The 13,882-nt window shown below is 41.8% G+C and overlaps 1 protein-coding gene across 7 annotated transcripts in view; it reads right to left on the reverse strand.

The window, feature by feature from the left end:
• The window catches only part of SPECC1 (sperm antigen with calponin homology and coiled-coil domains 1), a 78,048-nt gene that overhangs the window by 25,202 nt on the left and 38,964 nt on the right, over positions 1-13,882 (reverse strand). For all 7 annotated transcript variants that reach the window (XM_042830043.1, XM_042830044.1, XM_042830042.1 and 4 more), the window contains 4 exons: positions 5,973-7,540; positions 3,904-4,111; positions 3,207-3,280; positions 2,510-2,688 (listed from right to left, as the gene is read on the reverse strand). In XM_042830043.1, coding sequence (XP_042685977.1) covers positions 2,510-2,688; positions 3,207-3,280; positions 3,904-4,111; positions 5,973-7,540 — 2,029 coding nt within the window. The remainder of the gene's footprint in view (positions 1-2,509; positions 2,689-3,206; positions 3,281-3,903; positions 4,112-5,972; positions 7,541-13,882) is intronic.

A 13,882-nucleotide genomic window follows, 5' to 3' on the forward strand; every position in this document is an offset into this window, starting at 1 on the left:
CCACAGGCAAACATTAAAATGGCAGGATGTTGTAGGAGAAAACTGGCTTCAAGATCAATTTATGAGTGGAGTCTACTGACCCTCAAGAGATGGATGAGGTTTTGCCAAAAAACCTTTGAGCAGCAACAACTATTTGGAAGGTACATTTTCCAATCGCAGCTCAAAAATCAGACAGGAAACTTTCACTGGGGACTCAGACATTCAGCTGAGTGCACAGCTGCTCAGAAGTAACAAACAGGAGGGACACTTCACGTAAGGTGTTAAGGTGTTGTGCTACAAACTGCTTTCACCAGTGCTGAGCACGCATTTAAAATCACCACAGGCACCAGAATCCACTGCTGATCCTGAGCAGCAGCATTTGTGAACGCTCACTAACTGAAACGAGGAGAATGTCCCAGATCTTTCCACATAAAGGAAGTTGAGGTGCTCGGTAACACAGCCACCTCAGGAATCCAAAAACAACTGTGTAGGGAAGTGTAGAACTTGCTCTTGGCAGTAGCTTTGGCAATGTCAAGGCTTTGTTTTATAGGTGAGTTTCACAGCTTTTCTGCTGATCAGCAGGTTGAGTAATGACTTATATAGACTTCATTAATTTCTCCATACACTCAGTACTGAAACTTGCCTGAGTACTCTCTGCATGGACACTGACATCCACAGTCAAGTTTGTTAAACCTAAATTAACAGATGCAAAATCTCAACGCCTGTCTGTGAAAGAGAAAATACATTATCCACTGCAGACAGCACGTCTGGCTTCAAGACCAAAGTAATACTCAAAGCAAGCTATACAGACAACCAAGGCGATGCAGAAGACAGACATATCTTTCTGTACGTATGAGAAAAAGCAAGACAAATGCCAAAACTGACTCAAATAACAAGTCTGAATGCTTCTTCTAAAGCTACAAATGTATGGATTTCCATGGTCTAATTTTAAAATCAGTATTTCCAGCTCAGGCTTCTTATGCCAAAGAACCAACAGTAGAGGCAAGTTCTCTGTACGTGTAAGAGAAACAGCCCAGTTTGCAAATTAGCAGGTCATCTTCTATCCAGTTCAAATACTAAATACATCTTCATATGGATTAATGTCTGAATATTGATATTTTATGTACAGATGAACATTGTCCTATTCCACATGAGAAATCTGATTAAGAACAAATTAAGAATAAAAACAGAGCTTAGAATTTAATACTGTCTGCTAATCACTTTGTCTCAATGCAGTGCACATAATAGCCTTTCTTTACTGGACACACCAATAACAGAATTGGAAGTTGAACACATTTTCTTCTCCTGAAAAAAATGGATTTCTGTTCTATCCATCAATTCTGAACCATATACCACACAAAACCTATCTACTGTACAGCTGCTGAGGAAGCTCCTGAATGGAAAACAGAGAAGAAATGTAAGCAATGTTAATCCGGACTGTTATTCTACCTGAAAGAAAGGAGTGTTTTCTTGTTTCTGTGGCTATTCTAACAATGGTCTTGAACCTGGCAGCAGAGAGTTTAACTGGAAAAATCTAGAGGAGCAGAGCTCATTTGGCATGTTTATGGTAAGCAGTATCACTGTGTGTGTTGTTTCTCACCATTCTCCCTGTACAAATTTTCATTCCTGTAGCTCTAGTTCTGCTTGTGCCAATGCAATAAAAAAGAAGTACAGCATTGCCTCCTTCATAAATTTTAGCTGCCCTTCTTAACATACATTTTTTTTTCCATCCTTTATTATTTAGTACTTCAATTGTAGTATGACTTTGGAATAAAATGTCATGCATAAAACATCCTGCATGGAACAAAAGCCACATTGTAAGGCAACTGTGCTGATTCCAATTTCAATTGTAAAGTCACTTGATCTTACCATGCTTTCATGGAACCTCACCATGCTGGGGTATATCTCTAAACAGCTCATATTTACTGCTCCCTGCCCAACCACAGACTACAGACATTGATTTTCAAGAGGGTCTGCTGCACAACAAAAATCACTTCTAGAATGTTAAGCCAGGCCAGATCATTCAATCACACAACAGGTTTTGACTTAAGGTCAGGAGATGTGAGGTGAGGAATCCCAGTACTTGTATTATTCATTTAATCAGCATGTACTGGACTTGCAGAACAAAGAGTTCAGCTAATCCTCACTTCAGTTTGAAAGAAGTTCTCTTCTGGATGTCCCATATGTAGCCAGCCAAGCTTTTCACAGATGGCTTAATGCAGATGTGCAGAGTTATGAAGGCAATAAAACAGTGGAATACAGTAGTGAGAATAAAGTTATGAAAGGATATTGGCAATTGTTATTACTTCATATTAGCTTATTACAACCTTCATGGCCTAGGTGACAGAACTAGATTATCAAAAAGAGAAAAGAACAGAACATCTTAGAATAAAAGACCACAAAATCTATCAGAAGAGTTAAAAACAGACAACATACACATCCAAGCCAATGAATAGTTATTGACAAAGCACTGTCTGCATGCAAGTTAGCAGTCACGGAGATCAGATCTTGGCCTTTGTAAGTCACCGACCTGTTGTTGCCCTTCACTTCATCGAGCTCCTTCTGCAGCCTGGCACTCTTCTCCTCTTCCTCCTGAAGCTTTCTCTTTACCACACGGAGCTCCTGCTGGGCTTCACACTTAATGTCATTGGCTACAACCACTGCAGTCTGTAGATCAGCTTGAAAACGCTTCCATTCTTCTGTATCCTCCTAGAAAGAATAATTACAACCACAAACTGCTGTAAAAATGCCACTTGAGCACTTAATTATTGGCCTCTCTTTCAGTGATCAAAAGAGAACAGGATTTCAGCACAATTTCAAGATGTTGAGGTCAAACTAAATACCAGTGTCTTTACAGTTTTGACTAGATTGCCAAAGAAGTTGACAACTGACTCTAAACTCCCAATTCCAATTCAGAAAGCAGAATCAAGGTCCTTACTATAGCTATTGATCATTCAGAATTGTGATACTACAAGGATTGTTGCTGAAAAGAGCTCACTGCTACTGATGGTTCAGGAAGCAGGAACATGCTCCAAAGTAGCAGAAGTTCACTGGTAGAAAAATTAGATTATAGTTTACTTCACTGCCAAAGAATCAGCTATAAACAAGGAACAGAGAACGAAAGGAGGTATAACTTTCTATAATTGCTGTGAAAATTGCAATGCCTGAATGAAATCCAGTATTACAATAAAAGCTCAGCCTAGCTTGTCATGGCATCTGAGCCTTACCTTCATTTGCTTAGTCAGAGCCTTCAGCTGCCTCTCTATATCTTGTTTTTGCTCTTCCAGCTTCATAGTTTTACCTAGAAACAGTTAAAAAAAAGAAAAGCCTATTTGATTTTGCCTCTGGTAACGTCACTAACAGAGATTAAACGGAAATTATGATACTCTGTCGGTGGATCAGGAATAGGATCAACAACAGATCTGTTATTCAAATATCTCCAAAGCAGTTCATTATTTTGTGATACTAAAGCAGGCTTTTGAATTAACAGAGCTGCAAGTGCAGGATCACTTGTCAGTGTGCACGGTCAGGAAGCAGTTTAATACTGGTAAGTGAAATGAGCAACTCATTCCACCAGGTGGCAGCTCCTCTTCCACACAACAGCAGCAAACTCGACTTCCCAGTTCCTACTAGCAGTTTAACCCGGAGGCTCCTCAAAAGGCCAGTAACTGCAGGTTCTGGAACGGGTGATACATCTGTCGCTAAACAGCAAGTTTGGAAAATGTCTGTAACATTATTTCCATAGCACTAAGTGTTAAAACAGTGACTCGCACACGCACAGAAAGGATTGGTCAAAATACAAATAATTCTGAAGTGAGGCTCTTGTCACACATTGGGTCACACTGCCTCCTCCTCCTACTGGTTCTGGCCACATCTGAGCCTCCAGAATAAGTTCACCTAAACCGTTTTTTCATCTCCACCTACTTTCTAAGTCACTGATGATCTGGTTGTTGTGGAGTTTGATAGCACGATGTTGTTCCACCTGGTCCTCCAACTCAAAAATTGTCTCCTTTAGGTTCTTTATATCTGCTTCATTCTCTGATGTTTTTTCCTGCAGCTTCTGGCTGGTTCTGCTCAGTTGCTCAGCCTGCCGCTCACACACCTCCTTCAGCTGACCACACTCATTCTCAGCCTAGAAATAAGGAAAGAAAACTGCTTGACTGTCCTTATTTCTTAAGGGATATAACTTGTTAGATATTTCACTATGTCATGAACTTAAGAATGGAACCTGTGTTGTGAAAACCGAGTTTCAACACTAACAAGACAGTTCCAAGAAACATACACGAGCTATGAATGTCAGTGCTCTTTCCCAGACATAAAGATAACAAAAGAAGATACTAGGAAGGAAATGAAGTTTTCTATTGGGTGACTGTTATTCCAAACCACTCTCTGCAAGTAACGAACAGAAGAATGGTATTTCTGGAAAGCTCCAAATCTAATCATGTATTATACTATGAGAATGATAGAACTGCCTTAGGGATGAGAGTAATCAGTTTGTCCATATTAACAATTCTGCTGCTTTTACCACACGCCTTTCTGATGGATTGTGAAGCACATGTGGGAGAGCTAGCTACTACAGATAAGTATATTTTCTGGATATAGGACAGCTGGAATTACTGAAGGGGGAATACGCTGTACTTCAGTTTGTTGGCTCAGGCCCACAGATCAATGCTTCCAGGGTTAGGGGAGACCCCTGAACTTGAACAGCCTATGCAAAAGCAAGATGTAGGCTGCCAACTCAGCAAGCAGCACTGGCACAGGCTGACTGAAGGGCAGCCTTACAGAAGCCTGCGGTCTTGCTTGGGTGTGACAAACAGCCATTGATTCAAAACAGCTTAATTCAAGGGAAGAGCAAAAAGGAGGAAATCTGTGGTTTCAAAACCAAGCAATAAAAGTTCAGAGCAGAGTCTGAGAACTCAGCAGTTTTTCATTTATTCTTCACACACTCCAGCACTAGCAAGCACTCAAAAACACCAGGGAACTTCCTCTGCAACTCTGTTTGCTGTGGTCACCTATTTAAGCTGAAAGGACACCTGGATTTTCTAAAACACACAAACCATTGAGGTGCTTTTTGGCAGTGCTCTCTTCCTCTGCAGCTAGCCAGCTCTACAGTTCTTCCCATGACCCCTTCCCATACAGGAAAGGCTGCACACATTGCTTATCACTCCTTCTGCAGTGATGGGACATTAATCGCTGGCTGGCACCATATTAATGCTTGTTCTGTGACACCCTGCATTGCAACTCTCTTTGGAACACCCAGGATCAGACAGAAAATAGAACCAACGACTGACTTAAGCTTGCTTGGAGCAAAGCTACAAGCCACCAAATGACAAAGAGAAATCTGTTCCAAAATATATTTATTTTTTGCCATTACTTTGCCTATCTCCAAACACTACTTTTCAGTTTTGTAAAAATACCTGAAGTTTTACCAAAATAATCTCATCTGGAGCTTGACTGTACATCGTCACTGTACATATCAACTTCCCTGAGTATTAACTCATGCTCCTGTGTTTTTGTACTCAGTACCATCTATAATTCACTACTTTGTAGCTTGTCCTTCATCATTTATCAAAGCTTTTATATTTGCTGATAACTACTTAGATCCTCCTCTCTACCCAGACTAAAGAGTAACTTTCACTAATATTTGTTGACGTAATGTCAAAGTACATTTTCATTAACCTGTTCTTTTGCTTAGATTTTGGTAAGTATATTTCTGCTCACCAAAACTAACATATTCTGCAGAAGATAATAGATGAAATCAATTTTGAACTTACAAGCACAGTTTTCCTAACAGTTATTCCTGGGAAAACACACACATAGCAAAAGAAATAGAAAATACTGTAATCATCCCAGCTTCCATTCACCAGTAATGAATGCAATTGAAATAATTAGTACTGAAATCAGCTGATCAATAGCAATTCACAGACCAACAATTACTTATTTGTGGAAAGACAGATAAACAACTGTCACATTGTACAGCTGCTATGCTTTACCTTAGATAGCAGACCCTGAACATGCTTCAGTTCACTGTTTGCCTTCAGCAGATCTTGCTTAAGCTCAGTGCAAGATGCTTCCAGCTGATCCTTTTCTGCATGGGCTACTTTCAGCAGCTCTTGCACCTCAGAGTTGTCAGTAGTGCATCCCATGGCATTGATTTCTGCAGCCTTTTGTTTCTCATTCTCCAGCTGGGTTTTTAGAGATCCATTCTCAATTTTCAGACCTTCCAATGCAATTTTGCAGTCCTCCAGAGTTTTTGTCACTGTGCTGTTGCTCTGCTGTTCCACTTCTAGAAGTTTAAGCAGCTTTTCATTTTCATCTCTCAGGCCTTTGATCACCTGCTGGGCATCTTGATGCTCCCTTTCCAAGCTTCGTAGGCTGCTGGTTAATTGTTGCTGAATGTTGAGCAATTTCTCTCTTTCAAATTGTGCTTTTTCAAGAACTTCTGCACACTTCTGTTCCAGTTCGAGGACTTTTCCCTCCTGAGCTCTGCTTTCTTCACTCTTGGATCGCTCTTGGAGGAGAGTCATTAGCTTTTCATTTTCTTGACCCAGCTGTTCTGCTCTGTCTCTGTGTTGGCGAAAAGAAGTCTCCAGGAGAGCTTTCTCTTCCACCAGCTTCTCATTTTCCGCCGTCAGTTCCTGCACCATTTGCTGCTGATCAGACAGCTCCTGTAGAGTGGCTTGTAATTCTTCTGCTGTGCTGTGGTGATTCTCCTCCATTTTTTGTATTTTCTCCGTAAGAGATGCAACAGAAAGGTCGCTAATATTGTTTGGAGAACTTCCTGTAGTGGAGCATTTGGAACCTTTGAAGTGGTTGCTGTTGGAGGATGCTGGCCTGGAAGGTATATCTGCTATGTGTTCAAAATCAGACGCATCGGGTGACAAGGAAGCTTTAGTTACATCGCTGCTGGAAGAGGCGGAATTGCGCAGCGTGCCTCCATTCACTCGCTGCCTGTGCTCAACTGTTTCACCTCTCAGTACATTTTTTGATGGGCTTCCAAAGCTGGATTCTTGGGTAGTTGGGGTAGGGAGGCTGCTGTCACCGCCACTGCTTGTTGTTGTGTCTGACAGAGGAGAGTTCTCCAGATAAAGCAATTTCTCTTTCAAAACACGATTTTCTTCTCCCAGGCTAGCAAGCTCTTTTTGAAAAGTCCTGTTTTTTTCCTGCAGGGTCCGTATCAGTGGATCTATGTCAACAGGTGACAAGGTTTCTACATTTTGGTCTGAAGCACCCATCCCTTCAGGGTTAAGCGACCCTTTCTCTTTGCATTTCTTCAGTTCACAACGGAGTTTGGTTATTTCAGAATCTTTTGTCTTTGCTTCTGCCAGGAGTTCTTTAACCTGAGATTCCAAAACAGCCTTGTCACCAGTTTCACTCTCTTGCTTGGACTTGCTAGCGGGGCGCACATGTTTGGTAGGAGTTGGTGTGGCAGAAGAGGTGGGGCTGGGCTGAGTTTTCCTCGCATTGGCTTGGCCACGCAGTACAGCTCTCTCCCTTGAGACAGAGGATGATATTTCTCGGGGTGCTGGAATCCCTGTGCGCTTTGCAGTTGAAACTGTTCCTTGAAAAGAAAAAGATGAGGCAAAATGAGCGAGTTCATAAAGTAAACAAATCACACGACAACAGTACTAGAGCAGTCTTGGAAAAAAACACCTGAATGTTTGAATAGGTTTAGTCATGATGAGTGTGGATTCATGTTTCACAAAGGCTTGTACTATTTTGCATTTCCTCCCCTGCTACCTCCTGCAAAGGGAACACAATCTGCAGAAGTTCTTCCCAGTGTAATAATAGAACATGCAGATGCCGTGATACACAAACTGCAACCCCCCCAGTACCATGATGCTAATTATTTGAAAATGAAAACATTCTTTATGCTACACTTTGTGAGAAGAGAAGTTTAATCCTATTAGTTTCTGGCTGAAGTTTCGATAGTGTAGGAAAAAATATGATCCTTGATTATAAAATATATTATTTTCTGGTCACACGACTATGTTATCACACATCAAACTAATGTATCTGCAGTACACTCCATTTATGCAGGACAGAATCATGAAAAATGTTGGAAACCCTTATTCTGACTGTACTTTCATACATATGGACCCTCAAATAGAAAACTGACTCCAACAGTGGTATTGCAACAGTTTCTCAGAGCTGAACAAAAGATTTTTCACGTTATAAATCACATTCTCCATTAACATGGAAGAACAAGAGGAGCTTAGAAAATGGATGCTTTTCCTTTCTACTGTTATTTAGTATCATTATTTTAAACCTAGTAACAAAGCACTAGGTGATTACAAGGGAAAAGTTCTGAGCAGCTGATATTCTAGAAGACTTGAATAATGAATACGGTATCACAGGTAATGAATAAACAGTAACAGCCATTCTAACCTTGAAAGCATTAACAAACCGAATAAAGAAAAGAATTATGTTCAAGTTTCTGTTTTCAGGACCTTCCTCAAAAGGAAAGTCTTTAAGTACAGAGCCATAAAGTTTTGGAACATGGTACAACAAAGAGATACTGACTGATGTAGCGACGTAGACAGGATGCAGAAGTCAGTTAAGCAAATAGAAGAGGCTACCATTCCAGGGTTTGCAGTAAGAACAAGTTCCAGAAGCACTATGGGCTTAAATACTACAATCAGCTCCATCTCCCCACGTCTGGAAGGCTCATTTTGCTGACATACATGTGCAAAATTCACAGAAAATCAAAGGTCTGTTGAGACCAAAAGGGGAGCAGACCCCCTGCTGCACGGCTGCATGCCTACTGCCTCCCACAGCAATACAACTCGGCCAGCCTCCCAAAACATTCTCCACACACTGAGGAAACCTTAGCACAGTTTTGCAGTCAGTAAAGCAGGGCACTGATGGGTTAATATTATCACCACCAGTTTGCTCAGTATCTCTTTTAAGACTGCACTGGGTTTATAAAACCCACACAAACAGGAGCCCCTCCTCCTCTTTCCCAACAAACACACTCTGCAGCAGGCACAATAAACACCCAGAGACAAAGAGCAGCTGAAGAAAAGACCCCTGAACACAGTGGCTGTGCTGGGAGGAGAGCACAGAAAGGGCTCTGTGATGGCAGGGGCACGATAAAGCCTGAGACAAAGGGTCCAGTGTTTATGGGAAGAGATAGCGGGGACAGGCTGGCTGGAGAGCCAGCAGCCCACACAGCTTCCTTTAGCCATCTGCATCTGCAGGAGCCGAAGGATCCAGGCAGCACCGCGCTCCGCAGCAAGAAGTGCAACACAGGCAGAGAGAGGAGTTTGCTGCTGCGACTCAAATGGTGGCTGCTGCAGCTCCAGCCAGAGAACTCCTTCATTTGGGAGGGTCTGAAGGCTCTGGCCTCACTGCTCGTCCTGTTTCCAAACTCAAGGGCTCCCAACTGCCACAGCGTGTCACCTGTAAAATGTACTCACAGTGAGCTCACCACACAGAGCTTTTAGTATTGATGCAGCTGATGCTGAAAGATGAAGGACAAGAAGGGAAATGAACAGACTGATGTGATGTGGTGCTTCCAGCAGAGAAGCATCAGCTCAGCACAGAAGTAAAGGTTCACATGGAGATTCACAGGAGTACAGCAGAGAGCATCCATCCCTGGAGCAGACATTTGTACCGGAGTCCCAAGTAGAGAAGCAGAACTCAGACAAGCTATAGCCATACTGCAGATTGAAGATGTACAGTATACATTACATATGGCCAGAAATGCTCCTCGATGGAACCCAAGGTGTGCTTTTAAAGCTTTTCATTGTATCCCACTCTTTTATCCAATCCGAAAGGTTTTCCTACTGTTGTGATGCAAATTTATGACAAAGTGCCCCAAATAACTCATCTGCTTCTTGCAATGCTGAAGCTTATGCCTGTCCGCATGACTGTCATCTGGTCAGCACATGACAGGGGAGTGTTATATAAGCAGTGGGTAGCATTGACTAGGCAGTGTAACACACATCGCAACAAGAAAATGCTGCTACACACTGGTACAAATTCTGCAGCACTATGAGAAAAACCCCTTTTCCCCAGAGAAACATAGGAGCTCTGGTAGCAATGCCAGCATGCTTCTAATTGCCACCTGCTTACAATTGCAACATGATCCTGAGCAATGGAAGATGTATACATAAGGATAACTATCAAGCATACTTACCAGGGATTATCTGTACTTCACCAGGCTGCCAACCAGTCCAGCCATCAAGCTTACTCAGCCTGTCCCATGCGTTTTGTAAGAGTCCATACTCTGCTGACCTGTTCCATCATAAATCATAAAGCATTTGCAATCTGTCAGGAACCACTAATTAACCTGTGTGTTTTTTCTTGATATACAAGTGTTTCTGTATTTTCCTTTCTCCATCCTCCAAAACAGCTCAATAAAGTACTAAAAAGCCAAAGAGAACATAGAAAAGAGGCACCTCTCAAGGCATAAGCTGATCAGGAAGCACCAAAACAAGCATAAGCATGGATATCAAGTCTTTTTTATGGGCAACTCCCCCCTTGAACGACCTTGAAATTGAGCAGTGTAGCAGTTATTAATGGAACTGCCAGCCCCAGTCCCCGAGGCACTGTACTTAGAGCTGCACAGTCTCTCTGGTGACCATCAGCTCTACACTCTACCAGTTAAGGTCTAAAGGAGATTCCAGACAGAGCATGCTGCCAAGCTGCAGACCCTGTTTTAGAGCTGATTAATATGATTAATACTTCTTTATTTTTTTTTTTTTTTGCTCATGTTTTCATTTTGAAGTGGTTGGCATCTCATGGAACTGCGCTTCCAACGGAGAGTTTTGAGCAGGAAATAAACAAACATACGAACAAACAACCAAGAATTCAGAATCCTGCATCTCAAGGGTGACGATCTAGAAAAAAATCCCAAACCCTTAAATATCCTTCTGTTTGTTCAAATGCTGCTATGGTATCTCATTCGCATTTCCACCATTTATCTACCCTGCCTGCCCTGTTAGCACAACTATTGTCTTGACAAATTTGAGCACAGCTCCATACCACTGCTTTTACATCCAAACTCATTACCCATCTCCACCACCTCCAGTCTACAGTACAGTTCCATGTACTTCCCTTTGCACCATGTTTACTCTCCCATTCCCCAGCGCAGCACCCAGCTTGCCAGCGGGCTCAGCTTGTGTTCCTCCACTTCTGAAGAGCTGGGAATTATCCCCAAATAATCCATGGGAGTTATTTCCTGAAAATCTGTTTTGGACAAACTGGAGTCACTTTATTGTCACATTCCTCACTTTGGTGCCCAGGAGGAGCACTGAACTCCTCCATTTTCAGGATCTGCCAGATTTATTATCCAGGCACAAGGGATTAAACTTACATAGTACGTGTAATCTTCAAAATATCTTGAAATTAACAACAATTTAATGCTCAAATCTACAGATAAAGACAATTGCGACCTCTAGATTACAAAAGAGAGATGCACAGGAATGCCTTGCCCAAGGTCATGCTACATCAGTAAGGATTAGGCCCCCGGAGCTGCTGGCTCACAGCCTGCTGTGCTGCCTTCCTGCTCACCAGGGAACACTCGCAGCCTTTCAGCTGGCGTCAGAAACAAAGTGAAACTTTAACGAGATAAAAGTTGACCCCTCATGATGATCTTTAGCCATTTTAATCCCATTTGCAGCACAACTACATTGTATTGCACAGAAGGAAGGATCAGGATTGCTCTTCAATTTTTCCACATCATGCCTCTGATCTATATCTGATCTAAGCTCCCAGCACCTGCTGCATCAGCTCCCATAACAAGGAGAGAATGGAGAAAATCATTTCCTAACCCAGAAGGTGGGACACATCAACTGCTGTTCAGAAGTCAAATTCCTGCAAGAGGGCTAACGCAGTTACAGCACCAGCACAGCAAGGAAGGGGAGGTGGCAAACATTTTACCATAGGCACAGAGGGGTCACGTGTGACATTTAGGAGTGAAGATTCCATCGAGACTGTCAGTCCTCACGCTCTGTGTGCTCTAAGATATCATATCACTGCCTCTGCAGGAAAGCCTTGAACTTACATTTATTTCAATTGATTCTTAAGTAGCACTAGTTCAAATACTTGCTTCTCCAATCCCAGTGCAGAGGAAGTATCTCAGTTGGGAACTGACTTCATCTGACCACAGAATCACCTTGCAGTAAGTTCTGATTTCTCTATTGAATCTATTTTTTAGAACTGGAGTCACTACAAGACTATTTTGCCTCTGGTCTTTGTGTCACTCGTGTCCCACAATCTGCCCTTTTCTTAATCCTGCCCTCTATCAACATTCTAATAACCCAAAGCTTAATGCCATGGACTTCAGTTCTTCCAAGGATAAATTAACATGGAAAGTTCCATTTGTAAGCTCTTCCCAAATTGCAATCCCGACAACTCTTAAACTAACAACAGTACAAGCATGCAGTTTCTTCTCTAGCATGTTTAAAAATCCATGTTAATAATTCATGTTTCCATAGCTTGAGTAGGAACAGAGTTCATCTATGTAATTTAAGCACGCTGATCGCTGATTCACTTCAGAAAGCACTTCAGTCATGTAAGTCTAAACCATGAAGACAGGCACATTTTTGGGTGTGATTTTTTAGAACAATGGATACCTTATTCGAACTGCTAGGGCAGCAAAACAAGAAATAAAACCATTCACAGCACTCTGTAATGTTAGAAGTCGTAGTTCAGAAAAAGGCAGACTTGCCTGCAGACAAATCTGTACTCTCATGATCATCTGCTGCTCAACAATTGCCACGTCTCTTTCATTCTTTCTCCCACACTTGCAACAAACAAACTATTTCACTGTCTTGCATGTTTCCTTGCCATCCCTCCCATCTCAAAATGGCTTCAAAGGAATAAAGAAATAAAGGACAAAGAAGCAAGAAATTATGGGCTCAATTCGTAAACTCGCTGCCAACAGAGAAGACTGCTCCTTTTGTTGTTCTGGAATTCTATTCCCAGGCACTATGATTTTTTAATCTATTTTCCTACACAGAGCTCACAGGTTTCTGTCTCTCAGACAGCAAAGTGCTTATTGTGAAACCTTGAGGAAAAACATCATTATACGTGCTGTGAGCGTTTAGAGCAGCTAAGTTAAGACAATACTATTAACAGCCCATGTTTGCACGGCAAATAAAAAGAGTTATTAAACATCTCCATACCATTTTACTTTGCTCTATTACACGTGGTTTAGCTGAAATAGCCCTGCTCATCAGCTCTGGCTTTCATCTTATGCTCTGACTGTGACTTGCAAGGTAGATCCTGAACTCAGCATTGCTTGCACCTACCCAGGGTTTGCTAAGATACTGCTGAGGATCCACAGCAGATTGTTAACAAACAGTAATGCAACCATGTAATTATGTGTGCTCATTCTTGCCTGTGTTCTAGTACAGTTTTTTAACCAAACTGGACAAGTATGGGCCACAGACATACCTTAATCTCACCCAATTTATGACACAATGTAGGAAGCCAAAATATAGATGTCTAATGTCACTTTGGATGCTCTTTAGGTATTTTAAAATACCTTCACTGACCTGAAAGACTTGACAGCACCTATGGGAGATAAGTACTCTGCCAGAGAGGCGCCAAGAGAGCAACTGTGATGTCTGAAGACATCCCAAATGGTGCTGGACATCAAATAGAACTGCCATAATTTCACAACAGATTTAGAAGCTGATGTTCCAAGATGGGTAATAACAGCTTTTATGTGTCATTTTCAAAATTATTTCAGTACCCAAGTACCACTTGGGTAACTTCCAGCCACAAAATGAACGATGACATAATGCAGTGCGTTAATATACAACTTCATGAGATCACTGATCCCAATTAATTGGTTAGCAACTCAAAACAGTCAATACTACTTTGGAACCATCGTATTCCCAGTTGATTCCCTGCTGTAAAGTAGTACATGTTAAAAGGAGATGAGCCACCC

Source organism: Centrocercus urophasianus, unplaced genomic scaffold (genome assembly GCF_019232065.1).
Source record: "Centrocercus urophasianus isolate 14NV4802_14NV808 unplaced genomic scaffold, USGS_Curo_1.0 seq_33, whole genome shotgun sequence".
NCBI classification, from domain to species: domain Eukaryota; kingdom Metazoa; phylum Chordata; class Aves; order Galliformes; family Phasianidae; genus Centrocercus; species Centrocercus urophasianus.